This window comes from Varroa jacobsoni, unplaced genomic scaffold (genome assembly GCF_002532875.2).
Source record: "Varroa jacobsoni isolate VJ856 unplaced genomic scaffold, vjacob_1.0 scaffold_150, whole genome shotgun sequence".
Taxonomy (NCBI): domain Eukaryota; kingdom Metazoa; phylum Arthropoda; class Arachnida; order Mesostigmata; family Varroidae; genus Varroa; species Varroa jacobsoni.
Genome location: NW_019213052.1, coordinates 222770 through 245315, shown reverse-complemented (window position 1 = coordinate 245315; position 22546 = coordinate 222770). Strand labels below are relative to the sequence as shown.

General features: G+C 42.1%; 2 protein-coding genes across 6 annotated transcripts in view; one reads left to right on the top strand and one right to left on the bottom strand.

Annotated features, from left to right (window-relative positions):
* LOC111269698 (uncharacterized) overlaps positions 1-22546 on the bottom strand; it is a 98099-nt gene that overhangs the window by 39605 nt on the left and 35948 nt on the right. Inside the window, exon 2 of the mRNA XM_086972183.1 lies at positions 5039-5087. Coding sequence (XP_086828309.1) covers positions 5039-5087 — 49 coding nt within the window. The remainder of the gene's footprint in view (positions 1-5038; positions 5088-22546) is intronic.
* The window catches only part of LOC111269723 (uncharacterized), a 10211-nt gene continuing 7624 nt past the window's right edge, over positions 19960-22546 (top strand). Inside the window, exons 1-2 of one of the 5 annotated variants that reach the window (XM_022849534.2) lie at positions 19960-20095; positions 22052-22239. In XM_022849534.2, coding sequence (XP_022705269.2) covers positions 19975-20095; positions 22052-22239 — 309 coding nt within the window. In that variant the 5' untranslated portion in view covers positions 19960-19974. The other 4 variants (XM_086972200.1, XM_086972201.1, XM_086972207.1 and 1 more) reach the window with 4 other exon arrangements.

Sequence of the window (22546 nt, the reverse complement as noted above, 5' to 3'; positions counted from 1 at the left end):
TAGGTGTCATGGTGTTATAATAATAATGTACATGCGATAAGTTCATCACAATGTCACAAGTCATTTATCGATGGAAAGAACGTAGCGAACACATGGCTAAAGTCAGTTCACGCCTTTACCCCCCCCCCCCCCGCCAGGCTTTGAACGGTGTCCGACTGATGCATACTACAACTAGTAACTTATCCGTGCACAGGATCAACGCCTGTCTGAAATGAGCGGTGCTGTACCCTCGAAATTGATGCACTTCGTTGTCTGGTACGAGGAAGCGTCTTTCACACCGTCCCCGGGCGTAGGCAGACTACCGCTCGAAACATTCATCGGACTATAAACTTTCCTAGGTTGTAATTAGCCATTGGTTCTGAAGGCAAAACCACAAATTACTAATTATAACAACCTTGACTTCCCGACGGACAACAGCGACCTCAACAAAATTTTCTTTTGTCAGACGTTAAACAACAATAAATATGACTTAAACACCCGTTGAGGTTATCAGACAGAGTAAGACATACAAACGCCAACCCTGTCGAGCCTTCAAGTTGCCATCAGCTTTATTTATAATCAGATCGAAAGCTATTAGTGTGAGGTTAGGTGTTGCCATACTCTCATGACTGTTTGAACTCCTAGAGGATAGATAACGATAGAAAGCAAAGACAATAACACGATTATGCTTGAATTTTATTGATTCTTTTTTTCATATCTGTTGTAAATTCCGTTTGACATAAATTTTCATAAAATACGAGAAAGTAAAACAGTTAATTTGCATTCAAACACTCAGCATGCGATGCCCAAGGCTGAGTTGAGCTACAATATGGTAATGTACAATAATAGTGAATTCGTATCTGTGGAATCGTCTTTCCTGTCAGCGTTAACCGTTATGATATTACGCTCGCTCAACGCGATATTGGTATACTGCAATACTTTTGATCTGGAACCGTTTTCAAAATAAAGACCTGTTCTTTACAATATTGGAAGTCGATATTTATATAAATATTTGCGCAAGACATCTTCGATAACGCTTAGTAAACCTTCATAAGGGCAAACAGTTCCAGCTGTTTTTTTTTTATTTTTTCTATTGTTCTCAAAATGAAAATAGGCCGTTCAAGTTCGAGTTATTTTTTTTACAATAGCACACGGTTATATACAATAACGTAATCGATAAATTTCTAAAAGTAATTAGAGAAATAAAGAATTTGGGATGACGCGGATTGTAAAATATTTTCCGTTCGCCGATTTCAGTTAACACGTTTAGCGTATATTCGTACGGCGACGTCAAACTATTTCCCTGACTCGAATGGGCCTGAACGGCCCAATCTCGCCTAGTGTTTCGTCGTAGCTAGTTGATGGTATCTATTGCGCATGATCACTATGCTATAGAACCGTCATTTAACGATTCAGGATGCCCTTTCTTTATTCAGTCAGTCATGCCGTGTTGCAACTAGACGTTAAACTAACGGTTCCCAATATTTGCTCTTTCAACCAAGGGCTTCACGGTTTCATCCATCACAACAAAGTACCGTTTATATAATTGGAATAAAAACAGCTGATATTGCATGTACGACAATGCAGAATTACAGGTCTGAACAAAGCGGTCTAATTTTCCTCTGCGCGAAGTACAGCGCATTGTGTACCGATACCCACATCCATCAGAATTTTTTTTAGATTAAAAAATGACATTATCTGGATTAGTTCCTAAGTAATCGCTCATAACTAGTTAAGGGAAGAAGTTCTCTGCTCGGTTATTGATGACATCGTAGTTTTCGAGGCGTATTGGAGCCTCAGCCGGCAAAAAGTTTCCCACATGTAAACTTAACGAAGTGTACAAGTCAGCTATAATTAACTATGCTATTAACGAGGTTACTTCGGTCGATTTTCACTGGATTTAAGTTTTAACTTTTTTACGCATTAATCAAAATATCAAAGCCATAGTTTTCTTGCACTTATATGTGCTTATGATTTAACCTGCGTAAAACCTTATGAAGACCTTACAGCAGTCAAGTTAGATATAAGTTGATAGAGATAGATAAAATTTTCTGCCTACGAAATTGGACGCATATTTCTCAATACTTGAACCCGATGTCAGCGTTTCCAATCGTTAGATCAAATATATTGATTCAATCAAAAGAATAGTTCTTCTTCTGTGGAAAGTTCTGTGAAAGCTTGCTCTTAGTAAAACTACTGGCAATTAGTAATATTATTGAGTAGTGTACGTCCGCTTTTCTTCTATTTTTACTCACGCATTTAGAAATATACACCTGCTCACCTAGGTGACACGTTAGGTCGATAAGCTGACTAGAACACGCTCGTCCTTAACTGAAAAGCCTAAGGTTATTCAGACAAGATCGAGCTACTCAGTGTCAAGATGAAAACTTTGCTTCGATCAGTTTTAGTATAAAAACTATAATTTAAAATTAAGGAGAAAAAGTACTGGCTTTTCCTGTTAGTGGTCGGGCTAAAAAAGTGGCTCATTAGGGTAGCGCTCCTCATTCTTAGCTTTTAATAATTTTTAGTTATCAACCGACTTTCTCGAAATAAGTACATATACAAGAATTTTATATAAGTCCATAAATAGAACGCGCGTAATGTCTGAAATTTTTTTTCTTCTCATATAACCATAGATAATTAGACTATATATAAACAGTAAATTTACTGAAGTACGTTTTGCACTCAAGCGACGACAGATATGCCACGCAGCGAACTCAACTATTGTTGACGGCTCTAGCTACTGATGATGAAATCTGCTTCCCGGTTTTTGAAAGAGTCGAAGCTTCGCTTGATGACCTTAATTAGCCCTCCCGTTTCTAACAGCGACCGCGGTCTTTTCCGAAGCCCCTGTGATTTGCTGCCAGAGCGTCGGGGTGATTTGCCCGGGAAAAGTGAGTATAAGCCCTGGTAGTAGTAAACGAATGAGCCCAACCCGTCTTAGAGCAAATGCTGAACGTGGAAGGGATACAATGAAATTTCCCAAATTAAGTTCAAATTAACTGTTCTTACAGAACCCCATCGGGGTTCATTATATCATCACAAAACACCACTCGAACAGACGCGTATCTTTCTATAGAGGTTTATCCTATACAGCGGTGAACGAATATCTGCTTGAGTGGAGTGGAGTGGTCCTACTTTTAGGTGACGCTTCATCTGTTACGGGCCGTAGCGTGTTTCAGATGAAGAAGGTTGTCAAAAGTCATCTGTCCGACCACCTGCCTAGCGCCATCACTGTCAGTTCACGTTGAATAATGTGTGCAGATCAAGTGCGTGACTCATAGGAAAGGATGTCAGAGGGGCTGAAGCAAGAAGAGAAGGGACAGGGAGTGGAAGGACGAGTATATACATTCACATAATAACTATAATCACGCAGAGCAGAATACGAATAGTGTGTCAGCCTATACGTGGGTATTTGTGTATGGCCATATACATCTTTTTGGTGTCTATGGGATTTGTTTGTCGGTGACAGGAACTATGAGAATGTACGAATGGCTGGTCAAATATATACCGATGCGAAAGGGTGTGGGGTGATTGTCCACAGGGTCTCTGTCCAAAGGGGCAGGGGCATTGATATACAACGTGCTCTTCCTCATACAACGCACGTTTCCAAGACAGTTTTTGCCCTCATTTAAATATATCTTTCACTAAGACGTGTTGCTGCAGTAGCAGTGGCGGTGGCGGTGGCAGCGTTTAGTGAGAAAAATCCCATTAGAACAGCTGCACATGCACCAGCATTCTTTCCTGCGATTTAGCGCGCCCCTTTATGAAAGACCACAGTCTTGCTAGGCAATGACCTCCCGTAATATTGTGATGAATCCAAGAACAACAGGGAAGCCCAAATCCTATACGTATCGCAGACTAACTGCTGTCTAGAATGGCCTGATTTTTCAACCACTGTAAAGGACGTTCATTTTTTTCCACTAGTTACAAACTGAATCTTCTAGGCATAATTGTTATTTGCAATAAACCAAGCATCTGAAGAATGTTAAAAGCCTGTATGGAGAGTAAGCCAATGCTTATTGATTGCTGCTCCATTCCTATACTCCTGTTATAGGACACACGTACGTTCTAACCACTGACTAACGCTCCAGTATATAAATATAGGATTTTGTTTAAGTTGCCATAGCTCAGATTAAGGCCAAGTATCACGGACATAGCAAAAACTTCTCCCTGACCTGCAGTAGCTCGTCCTTGGGTACTCCGTAATTTTTTGGAATACTTGTAGTTTTCGTCATGTCATGTAGTTATTGTTGTCTATCTACTAATGATTTTCTGTAACATCTATGCTTTGTAACAGAGTTGCTTTGGTGCTAAAATGTGTTGAGTAATATTTTTTTTCATAAGGATTTGCCAGAAGTGTATGGTAGCGGCAGTTTTTGGGAATCATCAGCTGCACCCACATCAGAAAATTGGAAAAATTGCCTCCGAGTGAGAAGCCAAAGCCAAAAAAACAATTTTTTTGCGTTATGCGAGCGGTACTGCTCTAGACAACGCGGTTACGATAGGTCTTGCCTGCGTACTATTTATGCTAAAATTTTCTTAATATAACAGATAGATTGGGCCTATTTTCGTCCCTGACTTGAGGTCGACTGTCGGCCTTTCAGGGGTGTTTATATAGTCGCCTGAGCGGGCAGAATTGACGTCAAGCCGACCAGAATCAAAGGGTAACCTCATTTGTCGGCAGAAAATATGGACACCGCCAACAGTAACAGATATTCGAAGGAAGACAAATTCGAATAGAATGCTTCTCTATGCACTAGAACATTAGCTGGTGGAAAAGAGAGCCTAAATGACCTAGGCTCCTTAGAAATAATGTTCTTCTATCTTTCCTTATCTAAGAAGAACGTAACAACATTGATTTTTAGGTAATACGATTGTTCGGATTACGATGACAGTAATATCAATAGGCATCGTTCGTTCAAAGGGTCGTTTGACAGATAGGTGGACCGTCAATTCGCTCAGCTAACGCTAAACGTTCAAGTTATGGCAGGAACTATCATACGTATTGTCTGTAACGAACTGCCTTAATTCAGTAAGATTGTCTAATATAACTTACCGGGACACCGTTCGATGGTTAACCGACACAGTTGTCGTTGCACCCTCTTCTGAAAACGTCAACGGCAACAGATGGCATAATTAGATTAAACGATGCAAATCAACCCGCGGATAACTGTAAAGTTCAACATAACTCCTCAAGTCTCTATTCGACTACTATAATGAACCGTTAACTAACTTGACAAGTGATGCCACGATGCGGTTATATCTCTCTATGCAAAACGTTCGATATTTTTCGCGGAGTTTGGGTCCAGTAATCGATGGACCGTCTCAGGCTACTTCGTTTTCAAGCGATCTCGTATGTGGCGAGCTTCATTGAAAGCTCACGAAGACAAAACTGACTTCGTTATCAGTCCATTGTTTTTGTCCCCAAGTGTCCACTAGATGGTATGTATTGCATTATTAGTTAGAATATATCGATCTTGCCTCGTGGCTGCACAACCGTTACGCATTCTTCTATTCAATATAACATAACCATTTTTCCGATAGATAAGTTTTCACTGTTCGAAGTTATTGGCAATCCCTATTTTCAGAACTCTCCGAGGTAATGATCTTCTTTGGAGTTCCCCTTTGGAATCGATTTTTTTCTTGTGAACATTTTTATTGTATTCATCTGCCGTCCTTCTATCATTCCTGACCTTTTCCATAAAATGCCAATATCTCATAAATGAATTAAGCGAACGGAGATAGAGGGGAGGCGCTTGTGATAGCGTACGCTCAAAATACGTACTTATCCAGAGAATCTTAGACGTGATATCTTATAATAATAGCCCCATTGAAGCTGGTGGAGAATCACAAGTAAACGATACTCCGTACGGTGTCCGCGACGATATGGTAGGTACGAAGAAACTCATCACGATTCTAAACGTCCATCAAACGGCTTTTTTAAATGGGTTGTCGCCTTTCCGAATGAAAGGGAATATTATAAGTAGCGTCATATTCAAACGTATCGCATTATTAATTGTCATTTAGGCTATCTCGACATCGTATTTCGTAAACGTTTGGCCCTCGATGTACCTTCTATTTCAATGTGTACATAGACCGTAAATAAAGCGTACACCATCGTATAGCTCGAGTCAGCGACGATAGGAGTTAAGTTGAATGTTTGGATTTCAATGTCTAACGTTATTTATCTAAATGGTGCTTTAGATACAGGTCTTATACAACAGTTATAGTCATACGACGATCCCAGTAGCAATCTATAAAGATACTGTTAAACCATATATAAAGGCGTCGTAGCTAAGAATTGCTATTATGGACGTATCTCAAGGCAACGAGCTCGCTATCGCAAGCTGGCGGCACCCGCTAGCCCACAGTGAATTGGCTGATTGACACCTTTTTCAGCCGCATTGTCACGCGGCTACGAATATAATGAACGTCGGCTGTGCAGCGGCAAAAAATGGGGCAGCCGAAGGCGGCTCGCTTCATTCAGTCGAAATAGTTTAGCGAATTAGAACTGGGAATATTGAAGAACGAAGGCAAGTCCCTCTGAGAATATCGGATTGTTATTGTTCTTGGCTTATCTTCATAGAAGATGCCGACTGGACAGACTGCATCGGATAACGTTAAAGCTAACTAACTCCATTGTCATTATGCTAAATCTACACGCAGGAACTCACTGTGACACTTCGTATACTTTGTTGAGATGATTTTGAATTTTTGGCGCGGTAAGACTTACGAAGATTTTTTGAAAATCTTTATGTCAATCGTTATTATATCGCACAGCCTAACTTTGATACGCATATCACCCGAACTGTTGCTGGGTAATTTTAATCCTTGCATTCATATTGTACAATAAAAATACAGCTCACTGCAACTGCAGTGAATGGATAACTTCATCACCTATTAACGCTATTATGACATCATATCAGCTAGCTGATCGTATCAACTATAAAAGTACATACTTAAAACGCATATATTTTTGTATACAAATGTTTTTTCAACAAAGGTTTATAGAAAAAAAAAATAATTTAAAAAAAAAAACGGAAACACCGGATGTAGTCGGACGCAAGCTATGCGCTACAGGACACAGGATTTTCAAGTAATGCTGTAAGTGCTGTGGTAACCGAGATAGCTGAACATGGTGCACACAGTGACCGTTCTATATAAATGGCTCGAAGTCATCCATTTAGACAGATGCTTATCCGGAGCAGCTTGCTACACATAACACAGTAAAAGGAAATTAGAGTACAAAATACGTTTCTTCTATTCTTAAAGAAATTATCCAGTTAGTAAGCAAAACACGGTAATATGCGGAACATCTTCAAGGGCCGACCCTTGGGAACAATCTCTACGCTCGGATTTTTGTTGATGCGAAGGCCGATGATGAAGAAGCCGTTCTTCGAGCAGCCTACGCATCAAATCTACGGTAGGTGTCTGGAATATGAAATACGTTACATAACTCCTTACAGAATATAAAAATTCTGGTCTGCTGTAAGACACCTGGACAAGCCTTGTCCTGTATGGCCATAGCGAAAGATCAGGAGTCTTTCAACACGAAAATTATAAGCAAAAACCTCGTCTTAATTTCTAGGTATTCAATATTCTTTTTAACATCGTAGTGTAGGTATCAGTTTTTAAGCACTGCAAGCTTAAAGATCTGCGGTACGTCCTACAATGGGCAAGGTGACTGAATTAATAGCAACTTTAGTGAAAGGCTTCCACGTCTTAACCCGTACATTTTTTCCGGAAACTAGTTTCTATAAAATGTTGCAGATATCGCGATATTTTCCGTACTAATTTATCAACCTACATCAGCATTAATTACACCTCCAGGTTTACTACAAGATTTTAGCTATGCGTGCTTAGGGAGATGCTTCCAAAAAAACGTTGAATCCTATGTTTTGTGTAGGTGTTTCTATTCAGCCAGAATATGTGCGAATCTATAATAGATAAGGAAAGTGCCTGCTAAGTGAGACTATGTTCCACCGCACGTCTAACGGTATTGATCTTTTCCTACCTAAACATCGTTCAAGCGTGCATCCAATTCCTGTCAGAGCAAGCAGGTTGTGGAACTTGTCGACGCCTCATGTGTTCAACAGAGTGGAAAAGCTGATGGCCGCAACACCTGTGATAGCTCGGTCAACGTTTTCCGGGTCAGCCTCTCGATCCCTTTCGTTACCAAGCAGAAGGCGGGAAGAAGGATAACAAGGAGGCTTCATTTTCGCCGCTGCTCCGTATCGAGTCTTTTGGCTATATCAGACGGGAGAGAGAAAATACGGAATCTGCGGTGACCTCTTTACGTCGATGAGCTTTGAATGTCTATTGGGTATTCACACGAAAAAAAGCTCTATCTGAAGCAGTGCTTATGAATACTGGTGCGGTTCATATAAACATATATGTTCTTCTGTGTCCTTTGACCGGCACAACAGCTAACGTATGTAGTTTAATACATAATGCGGATATGTAAAAATAATGGGGTTTAGTGTTAGTTCCTAAAAATGATATTACTCGATTTACGCAACAGTTTTAAATTATCAACTGTGTGTCAAGTGTTGTGTAGTAAAGTAGGATCATCAATGCGTGTGTTGTGTAATGAAGTAGGACCATTGTCCTCTGTAGTGAGGGTTGAAACAAGAGCCTAAAGTGATGCCTTCAAGGTCATCTGCGAGTTTCAATAGCATCTGCTATAGTTTCTGCAGTTAATAAATGCCAGTCATAAGAATATGACTGGCGTTCATTAGCTATAAAACGACCAAGCGCTTGATGCAGTAGTATTTCCCATGACACCTTGGTCATCTTCGAATCTACACAACTGAAAACTTGAACCTCGTTTGTCAATTGGAACTTCGTGTTTGTCAATTGGAACTGTGTGTTTGTCAATTGAAATTTCGTGTTTGTCAATTGGTACTTCGTGTTTGTCAATTGGAACTTCGTTTGTCAATTGAAAACTTTAAACTTCGTTTTGCCTCTAAACATTTGATCAGTTTGTGAGCATCCATAGAAAAACATTCCTGAGGATGTCCTTCCATTGGCTTGGCTTGTTCCTCATCATGTAGAACTTTTTTGTTGAAGTACCGATACGACAATTAGACAATAGACTCGACTACGCCTTCAAGCGGCTTCAGATCTCACCGGGAGTCCTTGATTGTTCGCACAGTTTTTTTACTCTGTGAGCACCTTTTGTGATTTGTTCTTTACCTTCAGACGCTTCAGTTTGCGCGAGGGTGAGTTCAGCAAGGAGTCCAGAAACGAAACGATCTTAGTCATCGTTTATACAAAGTGTCTTGTTAAGGTCTATTCCACGATAAACTTTTCGATGCTCTAAATACCATTTATGGAGTGTGCTTTTGCCGTTGTGGCGTATGTGTGGCAGGTGGTAAGGGTCAAGCTGATGAAACGTTAGTTTCAAAGCTATTGCCAGGGCTTTCTCGAGATAGTTAAATTTGTTTTTTGTAGGAAAGTACAATTTGTACATTCGTCATCATTAGCACAGCGTTCGGTAGTTATACCTCCTCACATACTACTTACTTAACTAGCAAGGTATTGCTTTGATTAACACTACAATATTTGAGTTTCAGGACGATGGCCTTAATACTTGACTTTTGGTCTGGATTTTTGTAGGACATTTCGAATTTCTTCGATACTTGCTTAACGCGCATCTACACAGTGGCAGAACCCACTCGTTCAGGTCTACCGACTTCTAACAGACCTGTGAAACTTTCATCAGTCAACTCAGTGGAAAGGGGAAACACCTTATGAACCCGATTACAAGGACTGATTCACACCACTAGACCCTTACGGATCGAACAAATTTAGTTCTGTTAAGGCACCCGTGAGGTCGAACACAGTGCAACACGCTCAAGTCACTCTAATGGATTCGGATCGTTCACAAACACTTATCTTCGCAGCATACGTCTATTGATTTATAAACAAAATCCTACTTTTTTCCGATGCTATTACATAGGCACTTAATAACTAGTTACAGCTTTGAAACGATATAATTCAACAGGATCCCTTACGTTATAACTAGTAGAACTGATAAATCAGCAATTGCTCGAACGCGATCATATTGTGATAGGACAATCAAATGGACGTTATAAGTCGATGCTGCCGATAATACATGTGTCTGTTTTTTATGCAATGCCCGTTCCGCACTTAAATCTCCCGCATAGTTGTGCATATACAGGATCTGATATGTAGGACCGTGTGTGTATTTTGTTAGATGGATTGCGCGATGGAGCTGGGCGTGATCTGGCAGTAGTCGGCTCACCCGAATAAACGATGCCCATCTATTACATGAAGCCCAATTAGTCGTGGAGAAAAGCAGGGAAGATAGCGCAAGCAAACGGCGTGAGATTGTGTTATACGATTGGCAATGTACAGACCATATTATCAAGACTATTTAATAACTTTAGCCGAGAACGGCCGACTAGCGAATAAAACAGCCTTGAGTGAGAGACCAGCGCATAAGTGTCGGTACGCATATGCCGTTCCATTTCTTTTATAGAGTATATGCAGGAGCTTTTTACTTAGTAACGCCGACTCGAGCCGTAATATTTTAGCTAAAAGTCTGCATCGAGAGCCTGTAGCACATGTAACAACTATGAAACTTGTAACTTTATAATTACAACAGCAGAAAAATGACGATAAATTGACCCGCTCCGCGGCTAGTTGTTTGGCACCTTTTGGCTACTGCATTATTAGTTTCGTGTTAATATCCGAACAAAAATATGATTGATTAGTATAGTCAACGTACGTTATAGCCATTGCTACTGTTACGGGCCAGCAAGCAAGAGACAGACCTGCGGCGACGCTGGTGCCCTGTTAATTGATCTCTCTGGTGCAAGATCTCAGTCATAGCACACATTAGGATTACTGCATGTGTTTGAGCGGGAAAAGGTGCAGGCCATAGGTGTCCTGAGCTGGTACTGGCCGACGTTGCAAATGCACGCAAACGATCCTGTGTCGCTTTTGCTGATATCGCTTCTACTATGGTCCCGACAAAGGAAGCATTTAATAAGGGTTAGCTCAGATATGTTGGATGTCCTTTACCTGCTTCGCGCACCAAGCATCTAAACGCCGATGGTCGTCTTTTCTGAACGTCCTGTGGGTCTCTTCTCTATGATACAATATTAACTATTCGCTATCTTCGCTCAAGTTGGCCATCGCTTTCTTTCATTGTGCGTCTTTTTCTCGCCGTTTCGTATATATCATCTATAAAGAAATGAATAAGCCGTTTGATGTTCGTCCTATAATGTGCCTGTCATACATCATGATTTCCAGGGGTCTAGTTTATACTTTGGTACTATAAAGGAAAATTATGCAATCCAGCTTTTTACTCTACGATAGCCACGGTTCCAAAGCTAGTAGAGGAATAGAACTAAACTATAGGTACGTTGACGTATTTGGAGACGTCGTGGACGTATAACGGACGATAAGATTTTAAATGTTGATCGATGACTACTCGTTTTTGTTAAAGAGACGAAATAGAAAATGAGAAGCAAATGTTTTGAATCACTCGCTCGCCACTCCTACGGCGATAGGAAATATATTACTTTATGACTGTTTTATTGCCAGAGGGATTGAATGATCACTTGCTGATTACTACAGATCGTTATATACTATTTTGACGTATTGGCATAGATCACGCAGATAATAATTACAAATATTTAATTGAAGTGCTGTGACAGTTCCAACGATATGAAGAGAGAAGAAGACGATGTAGTGAGTTTCAATATGGTTTATCTTGGTCACCCTAAAAAAACTAGTTTCTATAGCAGTCTGTGTTATGTATCTATCGATGCAATGTATTGCAATGTAAAAATTTATATTGTTTAAGCTACGTGCTGCTTATGTAACGCGTTCGGAGTGTGTTTGTTGGCCAAGAAGACCTAAGTAAGCCCAATTTTTCATGAACAAGAATAGTCAAATTATGAATTAACGTAAGGGTAAACGACACGTATTTCTCAGGATCCCACCGGAAGATATGTTGACTGGGTAAAACATAGGCTGACTCGAAACTCCGATGCAAAATTATAAGATCTAAATCTATCTAGCTGTTTTGAAAGACTCCAATGGAAATAATTGAAGCATAGTAAAATAAACCAGAGAAGCAATTTTTAGACCGCGCAACTCGTCACAGATTCCTTCTTTAAAACTCAATGGATTTGAACGAAGTTAAAAACAAATGGGTTCGTGCGCTGAGCAAGCCTGCACTACAACGAATAGCTCAGATCAATATATTAACGCATGAGTCCGCCTTCACGGTCAAGCTTCGCCGTTAACGATCATCTTTCCTGCCTTAAATCTAACAAAAGCAGTTAATAAACAGACGGGTTGATTTGCATTCGCCAAATTGAGAAGCACGGAGTATAACAGTAGTGTAAATATAAATAATCCCTAGTGGTTCGACTTTAACTATTTTTGTTACCTAGGAGATTACATTTTCTTCATCTTCTATCTATGCCCACATTCCTCGTCCTTCTCCTTTCGTTCCGTCTGCCTTCATTTTTTTTGCTTCTTGCCATTCTATTAGCGGGTTTATTTATTTCTGTGCAGTTCCGTAGCTTACAATTCGAAGGGCTAAGTGGTATGACCAAGCTATATCAGAGCAGGCTGCCCCTGTTACTACTGTTAGTTGAGCTGCCCCGATCAAGTGCTTCTCATTTTGACGTTGCCACGGGTCGGTTTCAAGAACTACCACACAGGGTTTGAATGCTGCCGTCAGCCTCGCCACCGTCTCGCGGCGGGCGTTCCGTTAGATGCAGATCGAAAGGAAAGCAAGCGGCGGGGATTGAAATTCAAATGAGCGAGAGACGGAGACTGCAGCGGTTTTGGTCGGGCAAGACGGGAGCGGGCAATAAGGCACAAAGAGGACGATACGACAAGAGAGAAAGAAGATCCGGCCAGCAAGTCGCATGGGCCCTGAGCCTATATCGGCGGCATCAGCAGCGGCACTAACAGTAAATGCGTTCCCCACTTTTCCCTAAGCGATAGCACTGCTATACGTCGCTATATAGGCACAGATCCTGGCTAAAGTGCATCGAGCTGCTCCGGACTGATAGCTGGTCAAATGGCAATTCTCACACCACTGATTATGATCCTTCCGGTTTCACTTCAAACAGCTTCAGGAAGCGCTTGCTTCGTTGGGTCGACCTTCCTTCTTTGGGTGATTTTTGTACCTCTGACTGATGGCCGCAACAAGGGCAAAACCACAAGTTATGATGAGTTCTCTACTACTACCATTGGAAGCAACGAAACGAAACGACATGCCTGGCGGATGCAGCCATACTCAACTGGGTCAACAAGCGGTAACTGAAGTTTAAGAATTGCTGGCCTTTTGCCTTTTTCCATTTCAGTTCCAAACGAGTGTATTTATAACCTAGGTTCTATACGTTTGTTTGGATTTTTAGCGTACTTGTGTGAGCTGATCTCCTAAACCTGAACGAATCGACAATTCTAGCTTAACTTGGTTTGCGGAAAAGGTGCGTATAATTAAATATCTTTAAGTGCGTGTGGCCTAGGGTGAGGTTCATGGGAAAATGAACCGGTTCAGTGTCAAAGGATCAAGGCGTATCTACGAACGGTTATTTATTATATACAGGAACAATTCACAACATCAGTATATAATGTGGGCTCGCCTAGGCTGGGCAGTTTATCAAAGTCGATGATTCTACATCGGAGTTGTGCTTTGTAGAATAGACACGGTACTCTAACATCGTACAGTATCTGTTAACGCTACGACCGTAACGTTTCAATGTAATCTTCATATAATGTTTGTGAAGTTTTAGTGGACTTTTAGTTTAGCAATAGTTTGTGGATAAGTGTTCATTTTTGTTTGCTAAAAACACATAGAAAAGGCAGAAGCTTTTTACGAATTCAAACGATTTCTAGTTCTTCTCCACCATAAAAGGAAAGACAATTTTCATGTCGGAATTTACACAGGAGCCGAGGCTCTTCTGACCAGACCAAGACTGGATAACGCCGACGAGCCCATTGCACTTGTGTTACCCCTCGCATCCGTCTTTAGGACAACATCAAGCGGGCAAAGCTGACAAAAGCTATCCTAATTTAGTTCCTTAGTTGCGTTTCCTCTTTTTGTTGTGCTCTTTTGGTCGGTCTCCATTCCAGATGTTTGCTGCAATTGTCCCCCCCCCCCCCCCCAAGTTCCCTATCGTGACATTCCGGTCCTGTTCTGCTTCTGTTTTTGCATGTTGCGTCTTTTCTTCTCAGTCAGCCAAGCAGTCGTCCTTCGCGTAGTCACATCTGTTCCTTATCCAACTCACCTTCGGCCTCGAACACTACGAACTGATTTGAACATACGTTTCTTCCAAACAGTCCCTTACTTCCAAGCTTTGGTGGCGTTGGATTTGAATAAGACATAGCTAGATGTAGTGGGTATGTGTCGTCTATTTCTATCTATATCCGTTCTCTGGTAGAGTTGATTGATGCAACTGGTGATTCGCGCAAGTGATGAAGGGGGTTATGCCATCTTGCCGTCTCGTTCAGCCCTCTGGCTGTTATTGTCGTCATCGTCGGCAACGGCTTCATCGGCGCTGTTGTGTGTCGTCTTTTGTTGCCAGTCAGCCAGTCCTACTTCTCAACCGTGCGCAGTGTTTGCTGCTGTTGTTGTTGTTGATGTTGTTGTGTCTTTTGACTTTCATACTCGTTGTCGTTTTCGCTAGACACGCTTCCCTTCCAGCTTATCCAGCTCTTTGTTCTGCCCATCTTAACAATAACAGCTGAAATAGCAACTATCACACAGACGAAACAGTAACCGTCAGCAACGGCGCCATCAGCGAAACCATTTTCGAACCGGTATCAGCAGCAGCATCAACACCCGCTGGTGTCCAGAGCGAAGGCCCCAGCCAAGGCTGTGGGAACAGTAGCAAGACGGTTACGATGTATTATAGAATGCTGCGTACTAGCGCGTGACAGGAGGCTACCGCTAGACTGCTTTAACTCTGAAAGTAGCCGAGTTATATTTGCCATACACGACAATGCAGTATGCTCGCTCGTTTGTAGTCATTGTGGAGCTAGCTGCCGGGCGGCTTTGTTTCTCTTGTTGTCGTTTCTGTTTGCGATTCGAACAATTCATTTGCCTCTTCTAAATCTGCTGCGCCGATCCCGATAGTACCGACGAGCAAGGCCTGCTTCAGCGTTTGTTGGTAGCGCTGTTGTACCATTATGTATGGATATTTATTGCTCCTAAAATTGTCAGCGTCGTGGGGTTCCTCCCTTCTATTTATTTAAATAAAATCTAGAAGGAAGAGGCGGAGCAAAGGCAAAAAGGACGGTAAAGGAAAAGAGAAGTCTCTTGACTGCAGCTATCCGTTTGTCTGATTCACTGTTCGCCCAAGTTGCTATAATTTCTAGTACGTACAGCCCACGGACCCTATACACACGTGGGCCGACAACGTATCTTGGACACCACCGTGTAAGCGTCGCTAGTAAGACCCGAGATTTCGGTCGATTATTCATCCTACATGGGATGACAAAAGACGAAGTAGGACAAGAAGTCAACTTCTAACTCTGAGAATGCCATTCATTGTTCAGTGTCGATGTCCCCGATTGTAGTAGGTGGGCGACCCCAACCACATCCCACGCTGCAATGGCCTCGACAGTCGTATGTCATCGTTGTGTATGCAGAGCATATTCGAAGCCCAAATCATATATACGCACGTAGACAGGAATAGGGCGCCGCAAAAGTAACTTTTCTGTCTCCGAACGAAACTGCGAAATGACTGCTTGTCCTTTTTGGCTAGCTAAATCGCCCCGCCGTCTCCCTCAAAGCTGCCTATGAACTGATTGCAAGGGCACACCAAGGCAGGAAACGCTCAAAACACAGGCGAAACGGTTCGAACGAGCTTTTCGTTCACGACACGACTCACACGTTTCCCGTTCCCCATTTTCACCTTCGTCCCTCCATCCCCGTCTCGGGCTATGTGGTCTTGCCGGACAAACACAATGCAATTGCTTTATAATAGGTGGATAGAGGTGGGTAAAGGGTAGATGAACTAGGTATGCAGGGAGAACTAGCAGAAGGGAGACAAATCGAACCGAAGAGAACTCAAAAACGACCCAGAATCGCCTCTGGTGTTGCGTTTTCCAAGCACGAGTCTAAAAGAATCTCCACGGGTTCTCATTACCAGTACCGCATGGCAAACCGCAGATGCAGCAGACATGGCTGCGGAGGGAATGGTTAAGGCCGTGTATAACGCTGAAACTGCAACTGCAACTGGGCTGTAGTGTGCTTGCATTGGTCATCTAACTTGCGCCATGCTTTAAGCGGCGTATGCTGGATCTTTCTATGTTTCGTCCCGCTTGTCTTGCAAGTTGGGGTACGTTTGAAGTGGGACGAGTGTGAATAGCAACTGCGCTGGCCTGCTTCGAGAAACCCGTAAGATTTCTTCACTTACCGTTCTCGTACCTGCTTGGCGCCCTCATACGGTTTCACGACTTTGCTAGTAATCCGCTGTTACCACCTGAGTCTCACTTTTTTGCTGGCACTCCAAAAACGAAAACTTCCTAATGCTTCCGATATACATTCCCTAATTCTCCGCCGTTCTCTCGCTCTGTTGTTCTCCTTTCGGCCGTCCCTTCGGACTTCATGTGAGATGAACCAGAGCTGCCTCAAATATCCCGCTTTGCTAGCCGTGTCTCTTCCGTATTTTAGCCCATGAGCTCACTCCGAACCAGCGACGCTACTACTGCTATACTTCGCCTTGTCGATATATGTACTCTTGGTAACAGTTCCTCTGCAGACTTCCAAGTACATTGTTCTTCTGAACTCTTCCAACCAACTTCACTTCCTATCATTCGATCCGCCAATCGAGGCCGCCTAGCGCCTTATCTCGAATTTTTTTCCGTTGCTGATGTTGCAATGGCAGGCTGCTGCTATGGTAGAAGAAATGCCCCAGCAAAACATGAAGCGCATCAGGGCATCGCTACCTCAGTTACTACGTGTCTGTAGAGGATCCGTTTGTGGCGGTAAGCCTCGCTGAGCTACACATGCACACGCACACCTGTACCCAGCAGGAGCTGATGGAATCGTTTCGAATTTATTTGAACGTCTTTAGCAACCGCTAATAACTGCCGCTACGCCGTACTCAACTACCGTCGTGCGAGGCTCTACCTCTAAGCGGCTTTAATCTAGAAGACATTGCAACGCCGCAACATACCGCTCGGCAATTGTCCATAAGGGAAATGCTAGCGCCTTCTAGGGGGCATAGTGAAGATCGCAGCAACAGATCGGCCGAAAGACATACAACGGTACGTTACGACTACGACGCTCAAGTAGATTGGGTCTTGTATCTTAATTTTAACAACATAAAATTTAATCCCAACTTAGATACAAAATGGGGAAAGTTACATTCGAACTCCATCAATCTTATGTCTATTGTAGAATGGTGGTTATCAAGATTACGAAACCCCCTCCATAAATGCTATTCCAATGGCTCGTAGTCTCGATAATCAAAGTGTTTATTAATTATGAAAAAAGAACCCGAACTTCCAGTTATGGTTTTGTTATGTCCAATAAACTTAGGCACAATTCTACTTCCTGCTACTGTGTTAGTTTTAGCCTATGCGTTCGTTGCGGGTCTGCCGCGCCACGTTTTAGTAACTGGAAATAGAGATTGTTAAGAAGCACTTTTACAACTTAAGGGTAAACGAAAGCGACGAAACTGGTCTTGTAATAGCAACGGTACATGACTGGGGGTAGCGAATGATCAATTCCCGCTTGGATCCAAAGTGCACCCTTAAATTCCTTTAACCAAAACATCTTTGTTAAAATGAATATTTTCGTAATGAGTGTGTTAGCTATTTTCAGCTAGACGCTTGGCTGAAAAGAAATGTAGAGTATACACGTAGAAATAGAGCATAAACTTCTACCAGAAACTTTATATTACTTTTAATTAATACGTTGTACCCGAGCTTGTCTCATATGTAACTTTGGAGAGAGCAGAACTTCCGTCAAAGTGATATTGCATATTTCATCTATGCAGGTTTCAGCGCTGGCTAAAAGCCAACATGGGCGCGCGTATTTAGAAACAGTCTGACTCACCTGTCCCTTAATTTAATATGGAAATTAATTTGTGCCCTATATAATGGCTGAAACTAAAAATTTAACTGAATACCAATACGAAACAAGGAGCAAGTGACAAATCGTTTAAGTAGGATAGTGTACTGCATTCAAGAAGTACCTGCTACGGCGTTAAGCCGTATTCACTGGACTTGTCTAGCTAGTACCACGGCTGCAAGAGTACATAGGGTACAGGAACTCTGCATAATCTAAAAGCCCACAATTGCGCTTGGGTTATTTGTAATATTTCTATAATTGAGTGGTATGAACTAAAGTATCTATACATACATATATGCGCCGCCAAAGTTATTGTTTTAGGGCGCCGCATATTGCACTATATAGATGCGCAAAGATTGAAATTAATGTTTCGAGCCAACCAGTCTGTACTCGACCTGTTGAAGATTATTTCAAATGGCTGACTCTTAACACGAGACAAAACTTATCTACGCCTGGATTTGTACCTAGACCATCATGTGTCTGTAAGTTTAGTGCCACCGTGCTACCAGGTAAAGGTAAATTAAACATACGAAGTCAAACTGATCTAGTTGGTCGCTTACGACCAACTTGTAATAGTCTTGTTCACTCTGTACCACGATTGTTACATGTGTACGCTCTTTAACATGCCTGTAAAAATGGTAATAATATAGCGGGACGTAATTTCGGGATGTAGCTGGCATATGATCGGTACGGGTATTCAGCTCAAAGCAGCCAATATTTATGACGGATAGACGCTTCATAGACGATTAGTTGTATAGACGCTACGAATCCCCTCATATGCAATATAATGAATCGGCTACCACCCACCAAAATGATCGCCGTAGAAAAAGTAATATATTGAAGATGGGTATCAGAAACGCTGTCGATAGAGTTCATCAACGAGAGGTGCGCCACAACGCGTCTGTCCAATTTGATCTATCCAAGGCATTTCCACTAATAACTAAGAACGTTTTGGTAATCTCCACACATGTGGAGATTACCGAAACGTTCTTATTTGTGTGATGACATAGTGTTCCCCATAAGACAACACTAAGAGTTACGTTGGAGTATTTAATTAGACGCCCTTAGAGTTTACAGGGGTCGTTTAAAGTTTCGAAAGGTAATCAAGAAGATATTTTCTGATGACAGTATGGCAGCTAGCTTACTGCGACAAATAATAACAGCTACTAGCGTCCTGATGATCAGCCGAAACAGAGTTATACAGAGGAAACGATCTTCAACTTGAGACGACTATATAATACATTCAGCTGATTCGATTAATGAGTCAGTTGAGTCTAGTGCAATATAGTACTGTTTATGAGTACCAGCTAATTTTTTTTCACTCTAACTTATTTTCTTTACTCAAAACCTGCAATTTTATGCAAATTTTTCATTCTACGTGCCAAAATCCCTTAGTACTTACTGCGAACCTGTTACCACCAGAATCGTTATATTCCATCCATTTCGGTCTTTTCCAAAGTTTGCACTGCTTCATACAGTTACCTGTTTTGCCTTTCGGGCACTGTCGTTGTTGTTTCGCTTGCCGTCGTTCTCCGGTTACTTCTAAAACCACACCTCAATGTATGGCGTGCGGTGGCCTGCTACCAGCTACCCCAACCACCCCTCCTGTGCAGAGCAACCAGAATGTTCTGCAGTTCCGCGGTCCGCCGCGCAGCAGTCCGTCGATTCGTGAGGAAAAAATAGCATCGTTCGACAGTCGTGGTATGCCGTAGATCTTCAAAGCGTCATACGAATCTCTATCCAACTTCGCTACACATATGTAGATGCTAAAAAGTGTATTCGCTCTCTGTTGAACAAGAAATACGCGCTTGACCCACAACCCATTCTCGTACTCTTCTTCTAACAGCTATATAGCCTAATTCGTTCACTCAAAGCAAGGCAAGACCGCTAATTTATGTTCTCTCTTCTCGTACGACATGTACGCTCCTTGTTCGGATTTCCGCTGTCCCTGCTTGCTCATAGATCAGCCAGTTGTCGGCTCGGTCGCTTGGCCATGCTTTACTCTCTTGCCGATATCATCTCCACCAATCTGCACCCGTAAGCCCTTACGTTTCACGCTTTGTTTGCGTGCTGGCGTCTGACGATTAGTTTATTCCGCATCTCGTACGTTTGTCGCAGTTGTTCGCTGTCGTGTCCCATGCTCGAACAATAATAAGCCTAGCATTGCCCATGGCATACTTACAGCAGCAGCTGGCAAAGTATACATAAAGTATAGCGAAACAGACAACATGAGCAACAGGTAAAAGTAGCTAAATCCAACGCTGCGTTCGCTACTCAGTGTCATCGTCGTATAATGAGTGTTAACACCACTGTAGAATGTGTTGTTATAGCACAAGCAACATGTCACTTGCGTGTACGGCGTCACATAGTGCGTTCTAAGGGACGCCAAGGGGAGGCCTACCAGGCTTGAGTGAAAATTTTTGCCATCACGTCTCACTCAGCTGCTGCTGCTGCTGCTGCTGACACCGCCGCTGGCAATGTTCTCTATTGTGACGTGTACCATCTTCTAGGTCGATGAAAACGAAATTCAAAGAGAACACTGCCTTATACCATACAACAGGGCTGAAGAAGTGAAAGCAAATAGGTAGTTACGATAGGATCTCGGCAGGCATCGAGAAGACGGCGAGCCTGGGACAGTAAGTTAGCTGTTTTAGGCGAACACCCCTTTAACCAGTCAGACTGATTGTTAGTAGGTGATACTATCTAGCATCAGAAGAATCTTGGACTGCTGCATATATTGAATAACGTTGGTCTGTATATATATATATATACACCACTTGTTACAGTCGTGCGTCTCTTTAGAGGTGTCGAGCTATGTGCGTATGTGTCTGTGTGTGTGTGTGTGTGTGTGTGTGTGTGTGTGTATCGGTGTGTGATAGCGACAGTCAAGATTACAATTTGGACAGAAAAATAACAGAAAAAATAAGATCAAGCACAAACCTTCGTTTACTGAAGTATCGAAAAAAACGGTGAAATGGTAGCACTACTACAAGGAACTCTTGGAGTAACCAGCTGGAGTGTTTGGCTTGTCCGGAAGACTGAAGTAAAATCTCGATAATTGACGAACATTGCTGATTCGGCAAACACCACGAGCGCTGGTATCGATGTTTGACACAGCTTTTAGCGGTCTAATTCGAAGTATGGTGTTGTCCACGGGCGACCCATTCGTTCACCTTGCCAAGGTCCACTACAGCAAAACGTAGTATGAATACACGAGGTTTGATTTAATGGCGAAATATTCGTAAGATCTAGATAGACTTGTACAAAGTCAGAAGCGAAACTCAACCTATTCGACAAACGAACGACCCATTTATGAAGCCATTTATCTTGCGGTCAGTTTATGCCGCACTAGAGATAGATAGCTGATGTCAAATGTCTACGTGTTGCATGATATTCTGGTATATGTTTGTTGAAGCTCACACCACGACATCGTCGACTTTGATGTTTTTCGATAAGATAAATATTCACCGAATATCAATGGGAAACTCTGTAACAAATTGATATATGAAAATAAGACTTTCGGGTCAAACACAGCATCGGATTCTTTGTCCGAACTTTTTCTAGCAGCACAAAGCAGGCTCATAAAAAAAAACGATGATGAAAATTGGCAAATGCATTAGTATACCCGCTATTCAACAACGATCCTAACCACAGAAACCCAACTCCTTTGGAAATAAATCATCGATCCATTAACAGCTACACGACGGATCTGTTTCATACGACCTTTTTACGGGGTCGATCAGGGCACACCCTGCCGCCATGGGTATTAATTTGTCCTTCTTCAAACTGCCCTTCCCACAAGGATAGAAACGAATTATCCTATATGAAAAATGTTTAATTTTAGTGAAAAGCGTATTCTGGCATTCGTTCTAGTTGTATGAATTGATCGTGATCGACTTTAGCTCATACTCGTCCAAAAAAAATATCTCTACTAATTCATTGTATTCTATGGGGCTGTTGTTGTTGTTGTTGTTTGATTGATTTCGGGTCCAGAGTTTAATACGATGAATTCGCAGTCACTCGTCGCAGCCATGGCAGGCCGATATATCCGTGTACTGAACTCCAATTTACTACATATGAAGCTGCTATTCATCCTGTTACCTCTCACCTCTATACCGATCGTAGCCAATGATCGATGTCCAGGTGTGGCCAAATCGGATTTTGTCATCGCATTCAGAAATGTAGGTTTTGCCTAAAGGACTTAACGGCATGCTATCTTTTGTCTAAGTCGAAGAATCCTTCTCCGCCCCTAATGCCAATGCCCCGATCAAATACAACTGACACAGATATGTTTAATGCGTCAAATCACTGTAGTATCATATGTAGTATATTCCGTGAAGTCTTTCTATACGTATTTTGTTTATGCGTCATGTCTGTCCAAGAGGACATATGAAGGAACTCCCTGAAGAATGCGTTCATCCAAACATTGCTAAGCCACACAAACAATCTAGGTAGCCTTATCCACGAACCAATTCCGAATTTTAGCTT